Source organism: Canis lupus, chromosome 4, assembly GCF_003254725.2.
Source record: "Canis lupus dingo isolate Sandy chromosome 4, ASM325472v2, whole genome shotgun sequence".
Lineage (NCBI taxonomy): Eukaryota > Metazoa > Chordata > Mammalia > Carnivora > Canidae > Canis > Canis lupus.
Window position 1 is genome coordinate 50,985,276 of NC_064246.1, and position 17,856 is coordinate 51,003,131.

General features: G+C 40.8%; 1 protein-coding gene across 18 annotated transcripts in view; it reads left to right on the forward strand.

Annotated features, from left to right (window-relative positions):
- The first annotated feature begins 2,155 nt into the window (after positions 1–2,155).
- The window catches only part of PWWP2A (PWWP domain containing 2A), a 37,505-nt gene continuing 21,804 nt past the window's right edge, over positions 2,156–17,856 (forward strand). For 2 of the 18 annotated variants that reach the window (XR_003131095.3, XM_025435150.3), the window contains exon 1: positions 2,156–2,840. Coding sequence is in view for 6 of the 18 variants with exons in the window: in XM_025435150.3 (XP_025290935.1) it covers positions 2,236–2,840 (605 nt within the window). In the remaining 12 variants the exon portion in view is untranslated. Of the gene's footprint in view, positions 2,841–3,049; positions 3,204–3,303; positions 3,595–3,653; positions 3,723–3,749; positions 4,837–8,654; positions 8,725–9,442; positions 9,506–10,514; positions 10,688–12,477; positions 13,253–17,856 lie in introns of those variants that run through there. The other 16 variants (XM_035715553.2, XM_025435162.3, XM_025435158.3 and 13 more) reach the window with 16 other exon arrangements.

Consider the following 17,856-nt stretch of genomic DNA (forward strand, 5'->3'; position numbering starts at 1 on the left):
ACCTTAATTTAAGTGATTCACTGTAGCATCTTGCAATGAATTACTACAAGAGTTAATCAGGTCCCAGGACCTGAATTGTATTCTTTTCCCTTCTGATAGATTATACGGTGTGGGAACTCAGCATGGCTCTAGGAGTTTCATAGAACTATATGTAATATTTAATTAATTGACTATGGTGAATTATAGACCAAGTGATCATGGTGAAAGCCCTGTAAGGTGAGATCCTTGTTCATTTACTGCAGGCATCTGGCTTGCAGGAGATAAATTATTTGTTCAATGAATGAGTGAGTGGAATAGTCACGCGCTTGACAGAGTTGGGTTAGATAGGATCTGCTGCTAGCTGTGTGACCTCTGAGATCTTTAACCTGGCTAAGGGTCAGTTTTCTCATCTGGAAAAGAAGGAGAAGACTTCACTCAGAGGATTTTAAATGGGAGCTTATGGGAAAATCTCTGACAGAGTGGACACTTAGTAATTTAATTTCCTTCTGTTACTTTGGAGATGCTGAACCTGTACTGATTATGATTTCTTATCAGCTTTTCCCAAGAGCTCCATGACCTAAAATAGGGCATATGGTAACACTTAGTTTTTGCCATTTTCAGTCCTTTTAGTGTAAACTTGAAATTCTGTCTCTGAAATTTACTAGCTAAGTGACCTTGGGCACTCTCTTTGTGCTTCAGCTTCTTTTTCTACAAAATGGGTATAATAATAGTACCTGTCTCATAGGAGTAGTGTAAGGATTGAGATGGTATATTACCGGTTTGTACTAGGCCCTGAAAGGCAGAAGGCACTCAATAAATGTTAGCTGTAATTATTTAGAATTTAAGTTAAAAAAAAAAGATTTTATTTGAGAGAGAGAGAGAGAGAGAGGGAGAGAGAAACAAGGAGGGGTAGCTGAAGAGGGAGAAGCAGGCTCCCCACTGAACAGGGAACCCAACGCTGATGCCAGGCTCCATCCCAGGACTCTGGGATCATGACCTGAGTTACCCAGGAACCCCTGGAATTTCATTTTTTACTCCCCTTAATGCTGTCAACTTTTCTCCCCTCCCTCCTGTCGGCATTCTCAATGCCTACAATCTCTTCTGGAGAATAAGCTGATTTTGCGGTGCAGTCTGAAATAATTGGGTTCGGTAGATTCTTCTAGACACGACAAATCGAGAGACTTAGAGTGGAAAGAAAAGTAGGAGCCTTAAGACATGGAAGAGAGAGACTTTTTGAACCTGTCACATAGAAGAGGCCGGGAAAAGAAAAGGCTTAAGCAAGGAAGCAAGTGCGTCCACTTTCCAGTGAATTTGGAGACAGCAAACAATATTCACATGTAAGTCCCCCCATGCCTCAGTACTCCTCTCTGGAATGTTCATCAGCTTCCTACAGTACGCACGGTGTCCCTTCCTCTTGTCACGATGAGCATTTTCCTACTTTGAAATAAGTAGGTGCATTGTTCCTAGAAAGTGGAGAGAAGTCAAGGAAAACAGTCGCTGCGTGGGGGCTGGAGCGTCTGTCGTGAGGTTATGGAGGACGCCTTGCAACATCATCCTACCCCCAGCGCCGAGCACAGTGCCTAGCTTAGCAGGAGCTCCAAACGTGTGTCTAGAATGGTTTTCAAACTTTAGTTGGCCTTGTCAAGGAGGCTTGTCGTGCCCACACGCGGCCGCCAGCAGGTCCGCGCCTAGAAATAACATTTATTCTAAGGAGCTCGGCGCAGGGATTCTTGGGAAGCTGCTCCCCTCCCGCATTTGCCTTGTCGCTCCTCCCCCCGCCCCCTCTCCCCGGGTCGCCTTTGAAAGAACTAGCGCGCCACGTGATTCTCTCCTTTCTCCCACCTCCGAAAGCCTGACTGATAATGGGCAAGAGCGCAGGCCAACCGTAAAGCTCTCCTTCGCCTTGCAGCCAATAGAAAGAGGCGATGAGCATGGGGCTCAGCTTTTGTGACTTCCCCCGTGCCCTCACGCCTCCTCCAAGGTTCAACATTTGACAACTCGCGCGGCCAATGAGAAGTTCCGACTGCGCCTGGGGGGGCGGGACCGGCCCGGCGATTGACGCCCCCGCCTGGCCAATGAGGTGTCGCACGGGCGGGAGGGGTGTAGGCCGGAACCAATGGCGCGGTGCCAATCACGAGCATCAGGGAAAGGGCGGGACGAGAGTGTCCAAGGGAGGGAGGGGAAGGCCCAGGGAACCGAGCCGCGCTGCCGCGGCCGCTGCGCCCCGAGCTGGAGGAGGGAGAAGCCAGGAAGAAGATGGCGGCCGTGGCTGCAGAGGCGGCAGCGACCGCAGCGTCCCCCGGGGAGGGGGGCGCCGGCGAGGCCGAGCCGGAGATGGAGCCGATCCCCGGCAGCGAGGCCGGCACGGACCCCCTCCCGGTCACGGCGACTGAGGCGTCTGTGCCGGACGGCGAGGCCGACGGGCAGCAGCCCTCTCCGCGGGCCGACGAGCCGCCGCTGCCGCCCCTGCCCCTGCCGCCGCCGCCGCCGCCGCCGCCGCCGCGGGGGGAGCCCGCCCGCAGCCCCGAGGCGGCGGGGCCCGAGCTGGAGGCGGACGAGAAGCTGCCGGCCCGGGCGGCGGAGCCGGCGGCGGCCGCGCCTCCGGGGCCCGCCGACCTCCCGCCTGCCCCCGCCGCGCCGCCCGCGCAGCCGCCCGCGCCCGCGCCCGCGCCCGAGCAGCCGCCGCCGCCGCCGCCGCCGCAGCCCGCAGCCCCGGCGCGCGTGGACTCGGCGGTGTCGCAGCTGATCCCCGGCGCCGAGGTGCGGGTCACGCTGGACCACATCATCGAGGACGCGCTCGTCGTGTCGTTCCGTCTGGGGGAGAAGCTCTTCTCCGGGGTCCTCATGGATCTGTCCAAAAGGTACCGCGCCCGCCCCCAGCACGCCCCCGGGCCCGCTTGGTCCCCAGGGAGGGAGCGAGCCGCCGCGGCCCCCCGCCCCGGCCTGCGGCCGCCCGAGCCCTGGGGTCGCGAGCGCGGCCCCGCCCCCGCCCCCGGTGGGCGCCCGAGAGCGCAGGTGTGTGGCCGGCGGCCGCGCGCACCTCTGCAGCCCGGCTCGGCGCGCCCCCCGGGGCTGCTGGGGCAGTGCCGGCCGCGGAAGGAGCTGCGCGGAGGACCTGGTGCCGGGAGCCGGGCGGGGGACGCTGCTCGTGGGGGCGCTTTCCCCCTGAAATTCACCTTTATCGAGGCTGGAGAAAGGGGCGTGTGCGTCGGGGTCCCCGAAAGGTTAGCTGTCATCCCTTACGGCCGGGCCCGGGCGAGGGGGGGGGGGGGGACTATTCGTCAGACGCGAACGTCTTGACTGCTCCGCTCACCGTGAGAGCTAATTACCCCTTGGATAACTGCAGCGGGAAAGCACCTTTGGCTAATTAAAGTGATAGTTTTAAGAAAGGCCTAAAGAAGAGAGAGCTTTTGGGTTTGTTTTTTTGTTTTGTTTTTGTTTTTACATTTTATAATATCAAGGTGGCATGGTATCGAAATGCCCAAATAATCGACTTCTGAACTGTAGGTAACAGTTTACGTACGAAGGGCAAGAAGGTGGAATTCACCCGCAAGCCTTTGGCTTAGCACATTGTCATCGTTGATTTGAAATGTGTATGGGCATTGCTTTAAACAGGTAAAGAAGGTATCCTAAGTCTAGAGTTAAGTTAACCTTTGTATTCTCTTCTTTTGCAGATATGAAGTGCAGAGACTCCCATTCACGGCTCTCCATTCTGTTTCCTGCAACAGCACACACTCTGATGGGTATCTCACCTGTTTGGAAATGGCTTACTTTAATATGTTTTTTTTTTTTTTTTAAATTTATTTATGTGAGAGAGAGCATTGAGCAGGGAGAGGGGCAGAGGGACAAGCAGATTCCTCACTGAGCAGGTCTGGGGTGGGATCAACCCCTAAGACCCTGAGATCATGACCTGAGCTGAAGGCAGATGATTAAGGACTCAGCCACTGCAGGGGCCCCCAGTATGTCCCCCCACCCCCAGTATGTTTTATTTTTAACTCCTTGCTGTAGCATCAAAGACACCATCTTTTTCCCATTTGGAGGCCGGTCGGGGAGGGAGGGAGGGAATTTAATATACTTGTGGAAGGCAGTTAGAGGGCAGGAGAGACCTGAGAAAATAAAAAAATATAAAAATACACATTGAAGTAGGGCCCTTGGGCAGGGAAGAAGATGGGAGCCTTTATAATTATTGTTTTTTTAAGATTTATTTGGGAGAGATCACGAGTGGGTGAAAGGGCACAGGGAGAGAAGAATATCCAAGGAGACTCCTTCCTTCATAGCAGGGAAGCCCCCTCACCTCCCCAGTTTATCTCACAAACCATGAGATCAGGACCTGAGCTGAAACCAAGAGTGGATGTTTAACCGAGTGAGCTACCCAGTGCCCTACTTCTTTTTTTTTTTTTTTTTTTTTTCTTCCAGGTTTTTTTTTATTTATGTATTTTAGAGAGCAAGCATGAGCAGGGGAGGAGAGAATTGAAAGGAGAGAATCTTAAGCAGACTCTTCACTGAGTTCGGAGTCTTCTCATGTCCCATGAGATCCTGAGCTGAAACCAAGTCCTTCGGTTAACCAATAGAGCCATCCAGGCACCCCAACAATTATTTCTGTACATTGTTTAACCTCAAAAGCTTTTTTTAGTTTTCTTTCCTTTTTTTTTTTTTTGAGAATTTTGGATTAGGACCTTTGTACTTATGTTTTCATAGTTAGAAAGCAGGATGAGACCAATGTGCTTCCTACTGATGTATTTAATAGTGAAGGAGAGAGAGACTCAGTAGTGTGTATGCTATTGAATCAAACAGAAGTGAAGGCCAGTGATTGTGTGAGAATCTGGATTTCAAATCTGCAAAAGGAAGGTGTAAAAGGTAAGTTGTTCCTGGAAGTGAAACGGATAGTTCTTTCCTCTGTTGAGGCGCTCATTGTGTTGGTGTTTTATTTTTTAAAATTTTCTTTGATAGGAAATGGCAGTATATTTTTTGACTTTTGTTCTGCTTTGCCAACCGTGCTTCTTACAGACACCAGTTCTTTGGTTGAAGGAGTTATTTTTATTATGAACCTTTTGCATTTTAACGTTAGGAGGTGAAAGGTCTGTGTCATGAAAATCTTTTGTGAAAGGTCAAGGAAATCCTGTCACCTTTTCATTCAACTATTATTTATTGATCACATCTGTGTGTAAGGCACCCTCTTAGTATTTGGAATATTACGAGATATGGTCCCTGCCTCTGGAAGTTTCTATTTGGGTGGTAACCACATTGTGGAATTGGTGAAGAAAAAGGGTCTTTAAGATTTAGCACTTGAAGGAATTATCGGACTAATGAATGACTAGTTGGGTATTTTTTTTTTTAAACATTTTATTTATTTATTCATTAGAGATACACAGAGAGAGAGAGGCAGAGACACAGGCAGAGGGAGAAACAGGCTCCATGCAAGGAGCCCGATGTGGGACTCGATCCCGGGTCTCCAGGATCACACCCTGGGCTGCAGGCGGCGCTAAACCGCTGAGCCACCCGGGCTGCCCGGGTATTTTTTTTTTTTTTTTTATAACGGAAAAGCAGATCTGCCCATATATTTTGTAATCTGTGCTTTACCTTGATTGAATACTCGATGCGCAGTTAACTGATAATCCAGTAGATGCTCTAGATTGTACCACGATTGTGACTACAGTAATCAGCTGCTTTAAAAACAGTTTGCATCATATTCGAATTGGCCATTTAATGAAATCTTTGGGTAAAAATAACAAGAGCTTCCTATTATGTACCAGGCATTGTACCACTTGCTCTAGTCTTTATAACTCTTGGTATTTTTCATTTATATAGGAGGAAATTGAAGTTCATTTAATTTGGCCAGTCATTGAGCTTACAAATGGCAAAGTAAGGATTCAAATGTAGGTTGATCTGATTCTAAAGCCTATACTTCTACATTCATGTTAGAAAGTTGGGCTGACAAATTTTCTTTTAAATAAACTGCATATTTCTGAACTTCAGTGCCTATCCTGATTTCAGTAGCTGTACAGGATAATACAACTGGTATGGGTATTGGAGCAAATGGATTCTTTAGTCAGGTAATAGCCATGAGACCTTCTGCTCTGGAGCTTCCTCATTTCCTTAGCTTTAGCTGTGTATTGCAGAACACACAGCAGCCTCTGAAGTCGTGATTCTTGCCTGTTCAGTGAGGTACTCAGGAAAGAATTAACATTTGGGAGACTATTAAGTGCTTCATGTATGTGTATTGTTTTCTTTAGTCTTAAAAAGGAAAAGGGCCAGTTACTGCCTTTTTGATAATTTTATTCTGGCATTATCCATGGTACAGAAATGTTTTTTAAAGTTGGAAGAGTTGTTCACTGTGTTCAGTCCTCATATACAGCTTGTCATATATATGGATTGCTCTAGACTCTGCTTTTGTAAGCATTTAACATTCTTCACCTTCTATCATTGTAGTATTTTTTGCCTTATTTTTAGTTATTTGATTGAATAGCACATTTTTGAGGAGAGTCTTTTCATGGAGAAAAGGAACAGGACCCATGTAATTTAAAAGAATAGAAAGTGATAGTACCACTTACCAAGTAGTAGCAGATTGATCTGGACAGAGTGTCAAGGTAGTTGGGGTCCAACTTCTGGTGCCACGCTCTCTAGTTAACACTATGACTTTGGGCAAAACTCCGTGCCTCTTTGGGCTCCAGTCTCTCTAGTTCTTAGGAGGTTCATTCGATTTCAGGCAGTTCACAAACCCAAACAAGCAAATAAACTTCACGACTTGGTTTATGTATAGAGTGAGTAGGATGACCAGGTCGTATGGTTTTCCTGTATCATCCCAGTTTGATTGTTACTTCCCCCTCATGTCTTCAAAGTAGCTTGCTTTGGCTACTATACAAATGACATGGTCACCCTAAAAATGAAGATACTTGAATATCTGGTTAAAAATTTTATGTAGCATAGGATTTATTTATTTTTATTTTTTTATTTATTTATGATAGAGAGAGAGAGAGAGAGAGGCAGAGACATAAGCAGAGGGAGAAGCAGGCTCCATGCACCGGGAGCCCGATGTGGGATTCGATCCCGGGTCTCCAGGATCGCACCCTGGGCCAAAGGCAGGTGCCAAACTGCTGCGCCACCCAGGGATCCCCAGCATAGGATTTATTTGAAACTGAAAACCCTTTTATGGCATTCTTTAGTTTATTCTAGGCTCCTCCTCTGTTGTTTTATACCCAGCTGTCTTAGATAGTTTGAATTACCTGCCTACTCCTGAATTCATTAGGAATAGGTAAAGCCAATAATCTAATAGTAGCAGATAAAAGTAATCAGCTAACCCACAAATACAGTTTGGTCTCTTCCCTAACCTTAAACTTTTGAAATTTTGACAAACATACATTTGTTTCTTCTTTAGCATTATAGAATTCACATTCCTTCAGGTTGCTAAACTGTCTTAATGATTATTTTAGAATAATCAGTGGTTGTACTGTAATTTTTTTGTTTTTATTATGGGAAATGAACCTCCATGTATGTATTATCCTTGCTCTGACATTTATCAACTATTAATCAAACTTGCTTCATCTTATGTCTACTTCACTGGATTATTTTGAAGAAAATCCTAAACATGTTTTCTTCATCATAAGAATTTTGGTATAGATCTCTGAAAAGAAGTATTTTAAAGCCGTAATGTACTACTGTTATTGCAACTAAAATAATAACAGTGTTGCTTTCTATCATCCTATAGCGAGTCAGTGTTAAAATTTCAGTGTTTCAAAATTAACGTCTCAGTCAACATCTAAGTTTTGTTCAAATTAGGATCCAACTAAAGTTTATACTTTGTAATTGGTTGATAAGTTTCATGTTTTTCATCTGTAGTTCTCTTGCCATTATATTTTATTCCCTTGAAGTTGATTTGTTAAGCCATAGACTTAGGCAGAATTTTCCACATTTTGGATTTTTTTCCAATTGCATCCCATTAGATGAATTTCCATGACTTTTAAAAATAGTTCTTTTCCTTCAGGAGCAGACTGAAGGGACAACCACCACAGCCCTCTGAGGGCCTCTTTAGAAAGCCTCTCGTCCCTTGTTTTGGGTCAGTAGAAATGATACGGAAACCTCTTACCTGCTTGCACACTTGAGACCTATCCTTTAGCACACATCTAACTTTAATGATTACAAATATAGAAAAATTTAACCAGTCAGGATTATCTGCAAAGGGTAAAAGTCTTCAGCCCTAGTTTCTGAAAAGGTATTTATCAGCTCAGTCCATACCTGAAGGGACGGTATTTACTGGGACTTAGGGTTTCTGACTACACAGAGGGATCATTTCAACTATTTTATTGCTGTTCTCTACATCTTGAAAAGTAGTTATAAAACCACTTTGAATACCTGAAAAATCTCTTGAATTCCATTTTTTTTTGGATCTGATATGAATTAAGGAGTCATGAAGTAAATGTTTATGCATAAAAACCCTTGTCATTTTAAGTTTTTGGTACATACTTTTTAAAGGTTGTAGCTAGTTATATTTCAGAATTGACCTTTTATAAATACTGACATTTTGTGTGTATCTGTGGGGTACTGTTAATTAAAGAGAATCGAGGGGATTTCTTTTAAAAAAAACTTCAGATTTCACTAAGTTCTTAAAATAATTTGTAGAAAAGTTACTTGTTTTTTAAGGAAATATAAACCAAGACAATGATTTTTTTTCTTTACAGAGACCATGAAACGTATGGTGCAATAGCTCTACTTTTGGTGGGAAAAATATACAGCCATTCTGGTGAAGCAGTGAGTAGTGGTATTAGTAGCTTATACTAAGCATCCAGGTTGAGAATTTAGGTCCTCACATAGTGTGCTTGAATAATTGTGTTGAGTTATACATATTTAAAACACATTTTTTTTTGGTGATTATTCTGCTTTTATTCTAAGGTGTTGATAAAGGGTTCCCATAGTAAGCCCAGAGCCAAATGCCAATCACTTTCTGATCCAGACATTTAGGACACCCACTACTAAACCAGTGTATATGTTGTATTGAAAGAGTGCTCTCTTCCCTAGCATGTTGCACTGCAACGAATTGTTGGACATTAAAAACTTAGTTTGTAAAAATCCTGTAACAAACATCATGGTATTAAAAACAGATTTTAAAACTAAGTTTTATAAACTGGATAACTAGATACTGTAAACATAAACTATGCCAGGCATGTTTTAATGGACTTGGGGTTTCTAATGAGGTTAATTTTCAGCCTTTTAGTGTAAGACAGACCATACTTCACTGTGTACTGTTTCAAAGCAAAGTTCTTGATAAAACTATATTTAAGCTTCCTAAGATCCATTTTTCTCTGGGAAACTATTAAAGGGTTTGTGCAATATGTATTCATCTTCTCTGTTATGGTGGAGTTAATGTCACATTGATAAAAAATGAAAGATGTTCTTAGTACTTATTTGTGCCTATGAAGTGCATCCTATTTCTTGATATTTATTGGCCCTATTCTCCCTAAATTCCCAGATTAATTTAGGCACACATTGTCAGCAAGACAGAGCTTGCTCTAGTGGCAGATCTTGCAAGAAAGTAAGTGGAGGTTAAGTTACACTTTGGGTGAATTTAATATAGAATGTTTTTGCTAAATACTTTGGTCAGTGATCCTGTAAACAAATGTGCTTAAGATTTCTGAGCTCTACTCCAATTTGCAGTTTTAACCAAGATGATTCTGATGCAGGGTGATTCTTGTACCATATTTGGAGATAAGCAATTTTTAGGGAGTAGCTTTGCCAAAATAGGGCCATAAATTTGTTAAACCTATCTTAAAAGTTACTGGTTAATTTTGATTGGGATGTAATTACAAAGTAAGCAATACATATGGGGATGGGCCACTTGGGTGGCAGATCCAGATCCTTATTATAGAACTGGTAATTAGACTTGCAAATAGGTTTCTTAAATCTGGTTGCCTACTAGGAATTTAGTAGTTCATAACTTTCATCTTTTTCCCTTGGACCAATTTTATACAGTCACCTTACAATAGAATAGTGTTTTTTAGCCTTTTAAAACTCATAATTGAGTATTTGATATTTAATTTTCACTTTCTGCATATTCTCACCATATAGGAAGGTTGCCATATATGGCACTATATAACACTATATGTTTCTCACTCTTAAACTAGGCACTGGGCCAACCCCCTTGTTTATATTGTTTTCAGTTACTCTCTGGGAAATCCAGTGATGTAAATTCTGCTAATCCCCATTTCACAGATAAAGACACTGAGGCTCAGAGATTAAGTAAATTGCCCCAAGTTATAATATATTTTATATTTATATTAAAATATAAGATATTAGTGGGAAAAGATGCCCTTTTTGAACAATATGCAGTTCTTTAAGATTTGAAAACAATCTTATTCCAAATCTAATATACTTCTATTTTTACCATTCTCATTTAGCTTATGATTTTAAGGAGGAGTTATCTTGGTAGGTAGAAATGATAAACTCTTTGTTACTCTCTCAACCAGGCAATAGCTGCTTTTGAAATATGAATAGCTCATCAGTTCAATTTAGTGAACACTTTGGGCATTTTTGGAAGTGGGGTTTTTCTTCATATATGGTTCTGAGATGTTTTGCCTTGGTTGGCCTGGCCCTGGCAACAGTGGAGTCCACTTGAGAGAGAAATCAGAAAACATCATATTTGAGTCTCCCTGAGCACAGGATCAGCATTTAAGTGCTGGCTGGCTGAATTGGAAAATAATTTAAAGACTAAAACACTGTAAGTTTTTGAACAGCCTATTTTTGGTAAACTAGAAATTGAGAAATAGTTATTTTGAAAAAGTCTGTTGAGAAATAATTTAGGCCTCTGTATGGTGTGGACTCCATTAGACATAATACAAGAGAAATATTAAAAGTACTTAGAATTCATAATAGAAACCTAGAAAATGTAAAACTGCCTTTTGGTGTCTTAGAGCCTAGACTAAGGGAATTCTGTTCAAGAATTTGTATTTACATTAATAATAGTGAAAAAGATCCTTATATACCCAGTGTTCATTTTCTTGGGAATAGGTCAGCTATATTGCTCTGTGATGTACAAAAGTGAGGTCAAGATTTGTCTGCTCTTAAAAATATTTGGCACTTTATGGCACTTACAATTTTCTTGGATGATTATTTTTAAAAAGAATTTACTATTAAGGAATAATAATTTGAATACCATACAGTTGTTACTAGTATTTGTGTTTTTAAAAAGACTGAAGCATAAGTGTTTTCTCTATAGTTGTCTCTTTTTATTTCCAAACCTAGATATCCAGGTAAGTTTTTAGAGGATTATTTGAAGGTATGTGATTAGGAGCTTAAACTCTAAATTATTAGCATTTACCCCCTACCCTCTCCAAAAGCAATCATGCTGTTATAAAAGAGGATTCGATAGACTTTTAAAAGACTGAGTAAATTTTTATGGTTAGAGAGATGTTATTTTAAAACATTGATGCAGCATCCCTCCCCATCAGTTACTTAGAAAGGTATTTCCTGGTTCATAGTTGATGCGTGTTTTGTTTTTATCTTTTTTTTTTAATTTTTTTTGTAAATTTTTATTATGATAGTCACAAAGAGAGAGAGAGAGGCAGAGACATAGGCAGAGAGAGAAGCAGGCTCCATGCACCGGGAGCCCGACGTGGGATTCGATCCCAGGTCTCTAGGATCACGCCCTGGGCCAAAGGCAGGTGCTAAACCGCTGCGCCACCCAGGGATCCCCTTGTTTTTATCTTAATAAAGTTATCTTCCGTACCTCCTTGCCCATTTTGATATCCGTAGTCCCTGCTGCAAATTGCTCTTGTAATACTTTGTTTTTAATTAAAAACATCACTCATATTCACTTATAGTTAATAAAATTGAATGCACCTTAATAATAGTTACCATATATTGTGCTTACTTACTGTGTACTAGGTTCTAAGGTGAGCAATTATGCATGTTCTTTTTTTTTTTTAAATTTATTTTAGAGCACACAAGTGCCCATGAGCAGGGGAGGGCGAGGCAGAGATTCTTTTTTTTTAATTTTTATGATAGTCACAGAGAGAGAGAGAGAGGCAGAGACACGGGCAGAGGGAGAAGCAGGCTCCATACACCGGGAGCCCGACGTGGGATTCGATCCCGGGTCTCCAGGATCGCGCCCTGGGCCAAAGGCAGGCGCCAAACCGCTGTGCCACCCAGGGATCCCGAGACAGACATTCTTAAACTGACTATACTTCTTAAGCTGAGGTGGGGCTTAATCACCTGACCCTGAGAGCATGACCTGAGCCAAAACCAAGCCTCGATGCTTAACAGACTGAACCACCCAGGTGCCCCTATTTATGCATATTCTTAATTAAACTATATGATAATCCTTTGAAGTTACTGAACTACAATTCCGATATCCAAAAAGCTCTGAAAACTAAACTTTTAACTTTTTTGGTGGGAAAACCTAACTTGACTGAAATTATGTGAGATTATATATCCCATTTAGTGTGAATGTTTTTTCATTTCCTTTTTTTTTTTTTTTTAAGTTTTTATTTATTCGGGACACTTGGGTGGCTCAGCGTCTGGGCGTCTGTCTTTGGCTCAGGGCATGATCCCGGTCTGAGGATCGAGTCCCACATCGGGCTCCTGTTGAGGAGCCTGCTTCTCCCTCTGCCTGTGTCTCTGCCTCTCTCTGTGTCTCTCATGAATAAATAAATAAAATATTTTTTAATAAAAAAATTTTATTTATTAAAAATTATATTTAAAATTATATTTAAAATTATAATATAATAATTAAAATTATATTTAAAATTATATTTATTAAAATTATTATTTATTTTTTTAAATAAAAACTTTTATTTATTCATGAGAGACACAGGCAAAGACCTAGGCAGAGGGAGAAGTAGACTCCCTGCGGGGAGCCTGATGCAGGACCCTGGGATCCCGCCCTGAGCCAAAGGCAGATGCTCAACCCCTGAGCCACCCAGGCAGCCTTGTTTTTTTGTTTCATTGCTAAAGTAGTAATACGCTTGATGATAGGCTGCTTATTATCTGAAAAGCCAGAAAAATTCCGAATTCTGAAGCCTGTTTATCTCCATGGGAGAAATCAGCATGTAGACCTGAGTTCCTCTACTTCATTAGTGGGGAGGTGGAGGCAGAGGAGAGGGGTTAAGTAACTTGATGAAATGAAGGGAGGCGGCCGCAACAGCAGCTGCAGTAGCAGTAGCCGTAGTAGTGGTGGTGCTAGTGTGGTGGTGGTGTAGGAGTACCAGCAAAGAAGTGGCTTCGGGTTGGCTGCTTGGATTCATATGCTGGCTCTACTGCTTACTACCTGTTTGATGTTGGGAAGGTCGCTTACTCTCTCTCTAAAACGGGGTAGTATTAACACTTTAAAAGGGTTGTGGTGATTAAATGAGTTAATGTAAATAAGTATGTACTAAAATAGTTCCTGGCACATAGTAAGTGCTATATGTATTAACTATTACAACTTTTAATAAGTAGTTCCTAAGTGGCAGAATTAATTAGTATGGGTTTACTTGACTAGCCACTCAACCTAAATCCTGTTGTATTGCAGTATGATCTAGATCTTTAAAATTCCTTGAAGTGATTTGTAGAAGCTTCAGGTAATACCTGAAGTATAATTTTCCCCTTTTAGTAAAGATGGATGACATTTATTATTTTACTAGGTAACGAGGTAACAAGGAGATCCTTGCATAAAGTATGGTATAGAATGTTTCTCAATCTTTTCTACCCACTAACCCCTTGGGACAGATGGCTTGTGAGGAAGTTATGTTGTATTGCAGTATGATCTAGATCTTTAAAATTCCTTGAAGTGATTTGTAGAAGCTTCAGGTAATACCTGAAGTATAATTTTCCCCTTTTAGTAAAGATGGATGACATTTATTATTTTACTAGGTAACGAGGTAACAAGGAGATCCTTGCATAAAGTATGGTATAGAATGTTTCTCAATCTTTTCTACCCACTAACCCCTTGGGACAGATGGCTTGTGAGGAAGTTATGGGCTCTCTCATGAAGAAAAAGTTAGTCTCGGATAAATTTAGTCCTTACAGTGTTTCTGTTTTCTTTATGCTTTTAAAACATTGAAAAGTGCTCCCCTTTGAGAATGACGCATTTCAAAGTTAGCAAAAGGAAGATAATTTTGTGCTTTTCTTTGCATTTATTAGATGATGGGACTAGACTAGCATAGCTGAGCTTGGTTTTCTTTGTTTTTGGTTTGTTGTTTTTCGCTGAGCTTGTTTTTAACAGTGATTGAGACACTTTCAATCACATCACTGTATAATCAGAAGCCGTCATTGGCCTCGTTGTAAGAGACTAGTGTTACCATTCAACACACTCACACACCCTCATTAGCAGTGCTCTGCCTCATATGCACTCTTCAGCATGCCTTCTCTTACTGCCAGATGGATTATCTTTATTTTATTGCTTGTTTAAGCCTCTAAATTCTTACCTGTCTCATGGAAAGGGGAATCAGGTTGCTGACTTCCGATTCCTAATGCTGCATCTGGTCATTTGTTAGTTTTTACTACACCTGTTCAGTATTTCAGTTTTTTAAACCAGCTGAAATTGGTTACCAGCATTCAAAAATGTGTAACCACTCTTTACCACTCCCTGTTTCGCTTTTCCATAACTCTACCTGTGCCCTTCTAGGTGTGGTCCTTTTCCTGCAAAGCTGGTTGCCTGATCACTAATCCACAGTGATTCTTTTCCCTCTCAAGTTTCTTTTGGCAAGAAGTGTTACATTCTGGTCTTGCCTACTACTGAAGTTTGGTTCTAGGGCTGGGACTTAGTTTTATACTATCTGAATAATTAACATAGTTGTACCTGAATATAAATTTTGTGCTTAGTGGTACTTGAGAGGTATTTGCTGACATTTCTGCTTAAGTAGGATAATTTTTAAAATTTATCATTTATTTTAAGTAGGCTACACACCCAGTGTGGGGCTTCAACTCATGACCCTGAGATCAAGTTGCATGCTCTACTGACTGAGCCAGCCAGGTGCCCCAAAATTTTCTTTCATATAAACTTTCTTTGCTTAAATGTTTTGGTGGAGCTGTGGTGAGCTAAATTTAAGATTATATTTTTTGCAACTAATGTTTAAAACCTTTTTATTTTGAAATATCAAACATAGAGAACTCTTAAGCTTTCTCTAGATTCACTGATTTTTAGTATTTTGCCATGTTTGCCTTATTGTTCTTTATTTTTTTTTAGTATTTTGAGAGTAGGTTACATATACCCTAAAACTTGTGCATTTATTTCTTAAGATCAATAGTTTTCTTTCTTTTTTTTTTTTTTTTTTTAATTTTGTTTATTCATGAGAGACACAGAGAGAGAGGCAGAGAGAGAAGCAGGCTCCATGCAGGGAGCCTGATGTGGGACTCGATCCTGGGACTCCAGGATCACACTCTGGGCCAAAGGCAGACGCTCAACCGCTGAGCCACCCAGGGGTCCTGAGATCAATAGTTTTCAAATTCAAGAAACAGTACTTTTATCTAATTTGCAGCTCGTGTTTCATTATTTTGTCAATTTTTCTAGTGATGCCCTTTATTTTATTTTATTTTTTAAGATTTATTTATTTATGATAGACCTAGAGAGAGAGAGGGGCAGAGACACAGGAGGAGGGAGAAGCAGGCTCCATGCAGGGAGCCCGATGTGGGGCTCGATCCCGGAACTCCAGGATCGCGCCCTGGGCCAAAGGCAGGTGCTAAACCGCTGAGCCACCCAGGGATCCCCTAGTGATTGATGCCCTTTAAAGCTTTTTTCTTCATCCAGTAAATGATCATGTATTGCATTTAGCTGCAATAGAATATATGTAATAGGGGTTAATTCCTCAATTTAGGTTTATGTGATAGTTACAAAAGGTTTGGGTTATATAGGCAAAGAAGTGTTCTCAGGTATTGCAGGCATCATTTGCTTTCATTGGTAATGTTCACTTGGATTCTCCCTCAGGTCAAGGTGTTGTCCTGTTACTCCCTCAGTGTAGTTACTGTTATTTCCTTTGTATGCATCATTCCTTTACTACCATGAAAATATTACACTGCTTCTTATCAAACTTTTTCCTTCTAAGTTAGGTACATATACAGTTACAAATTTTTTTTTTTTTTTTACAATTTTTTTTAATTGTGGTAAAAAACACATAATATGGGCCATCTTAACCATTTTTTAGAAAGATTTATTTATTTTAGAGTGAGCCAGGGTAAGGCAGAGTGGGAGAAAAATATCTCAAGCAGACTCCCTGCTGAGCTAAAGCCCAACAGGAGGCTGAGATCTTGACCTGAGCCAGAATCAGTAGTCAGCGGGCTTAACCGATTGTGGCACTTTGGTGTCTCCTATCTTAACCATTTTTAAGTATATTATTCAGTAACTAGTGTTAAGTTCATATTGTGAAACAGATCTCCAGAACTTTTTAATCTTATAAAACTAAAACTCGACCTATTAGACAACTTCCTGTTTCTCCCTCCCCTCAATCATGGACAACCACCATTCTACTAGATATCTTAAAGAAGGTGGAATCATACAGTCTCTCTGTTTTTGTTTCTGGCTTACTGTAGTTAGCATAATGTTCTCAAGGTTCATCCATGTGGTTGCATGTGTGAGATTTCATTTTAAGGCTGAATAGTATTCCATTGTATGTACATACCATGTTTTATTTATGTATTTGTCGATAGGTGTTTGGGTTTCTGCTTCTCGGTTCTTGTGAATAATGCTGCTATGAACATGGTTATGTAAATATTTCTTGGAGACCCCATTATCAATTATTTTGGATATATACCCAGAATTTTGGGGAGCTTATGATATAAACACTTACTTTGTAAAAAATATTTTCTGTGTATAGCTTATTGAATTAATTTCATTTGTCCTGAGAGTAAATTTTGATATCATAGCCAATTTCCAGAGATGAAATGTGAACCAAAATAAGTTTGCTTTATAGTTTTCTCTCCTTTGTGATTTAACCTGTTGCTAATTTAAGGAAGAAGTAATTTCTGAAAACATCTGCTTGCATTGAAATAGATGTGGATTATTTTTCATGTGGTTAATTGCATATAAATTTTTTTTTTACTGTAGAATCCTTAAGAGAACATAATTCTGGGAAGGAAAGATTTCTTTTTGTTTTCTGTTTATTGGAGGGAAGTCTGGTCCAGCTAGAAAATTAGGGCCTGTCTCAACTATTCTGAACTCTTTGAGTGCCAAATTTCTTAGGACCTCTGTTTGCTTGCCTAAAATATAATACCTTAGTTTTTAAATTTTTACTGTACATTCTTTAGAAGAATTTCCTCCAAAAGTTGGAACTTTGGCAACCAGAATTTGAAGGAAGAAAATGAGAAATTAGTTGTGTACTATTGAACTATTATAAACAGGAAGGAGAAGAATATATTCCTAGGTCAGAGATGAGGTGATTGAGGTTGCCGTGAAGTTAATGCTGATAAACAGTAGTAGATCAGTGTTTAAAAAAGAACTTTCAGAGTAAGAGGTAAGAGTTATTGGTCAACATTTTTGTTTTGTTTGACATATTTCTGTGGAAAGGGAATTGAGATTATAGTTTTCACTCCAAGGAGTGAAACATGTTTAGGTATAGGATTGATTAAGCAAATACCATAATTTTATCAGTGGGTGAATGAAAGCTTCATTTAGTTAAAGCTGGAATCATCAATAAAACTCAGGCCTCTAAAGTGGAACCTAAATTTAGAAAATATTCTTACCCTTCATGATAGTCACATTTTGAATTTGGGCTTACTAAATGCTCTGTATTACATTTGCTTCACCTTCACATTAGGTGAAGATCCGTTTTCCTTGACACAAAATAACTATTAAGCCCCAATGTTCTCCCTCCTCAAAATTTTGGCTGTCTTTACTCCTAAATTATTAAGAAGGTAACTAGATTTAAAACTCTATAGATTCACAGAAATTTTCAAAGATAGTTCAGAAAGGTCTCT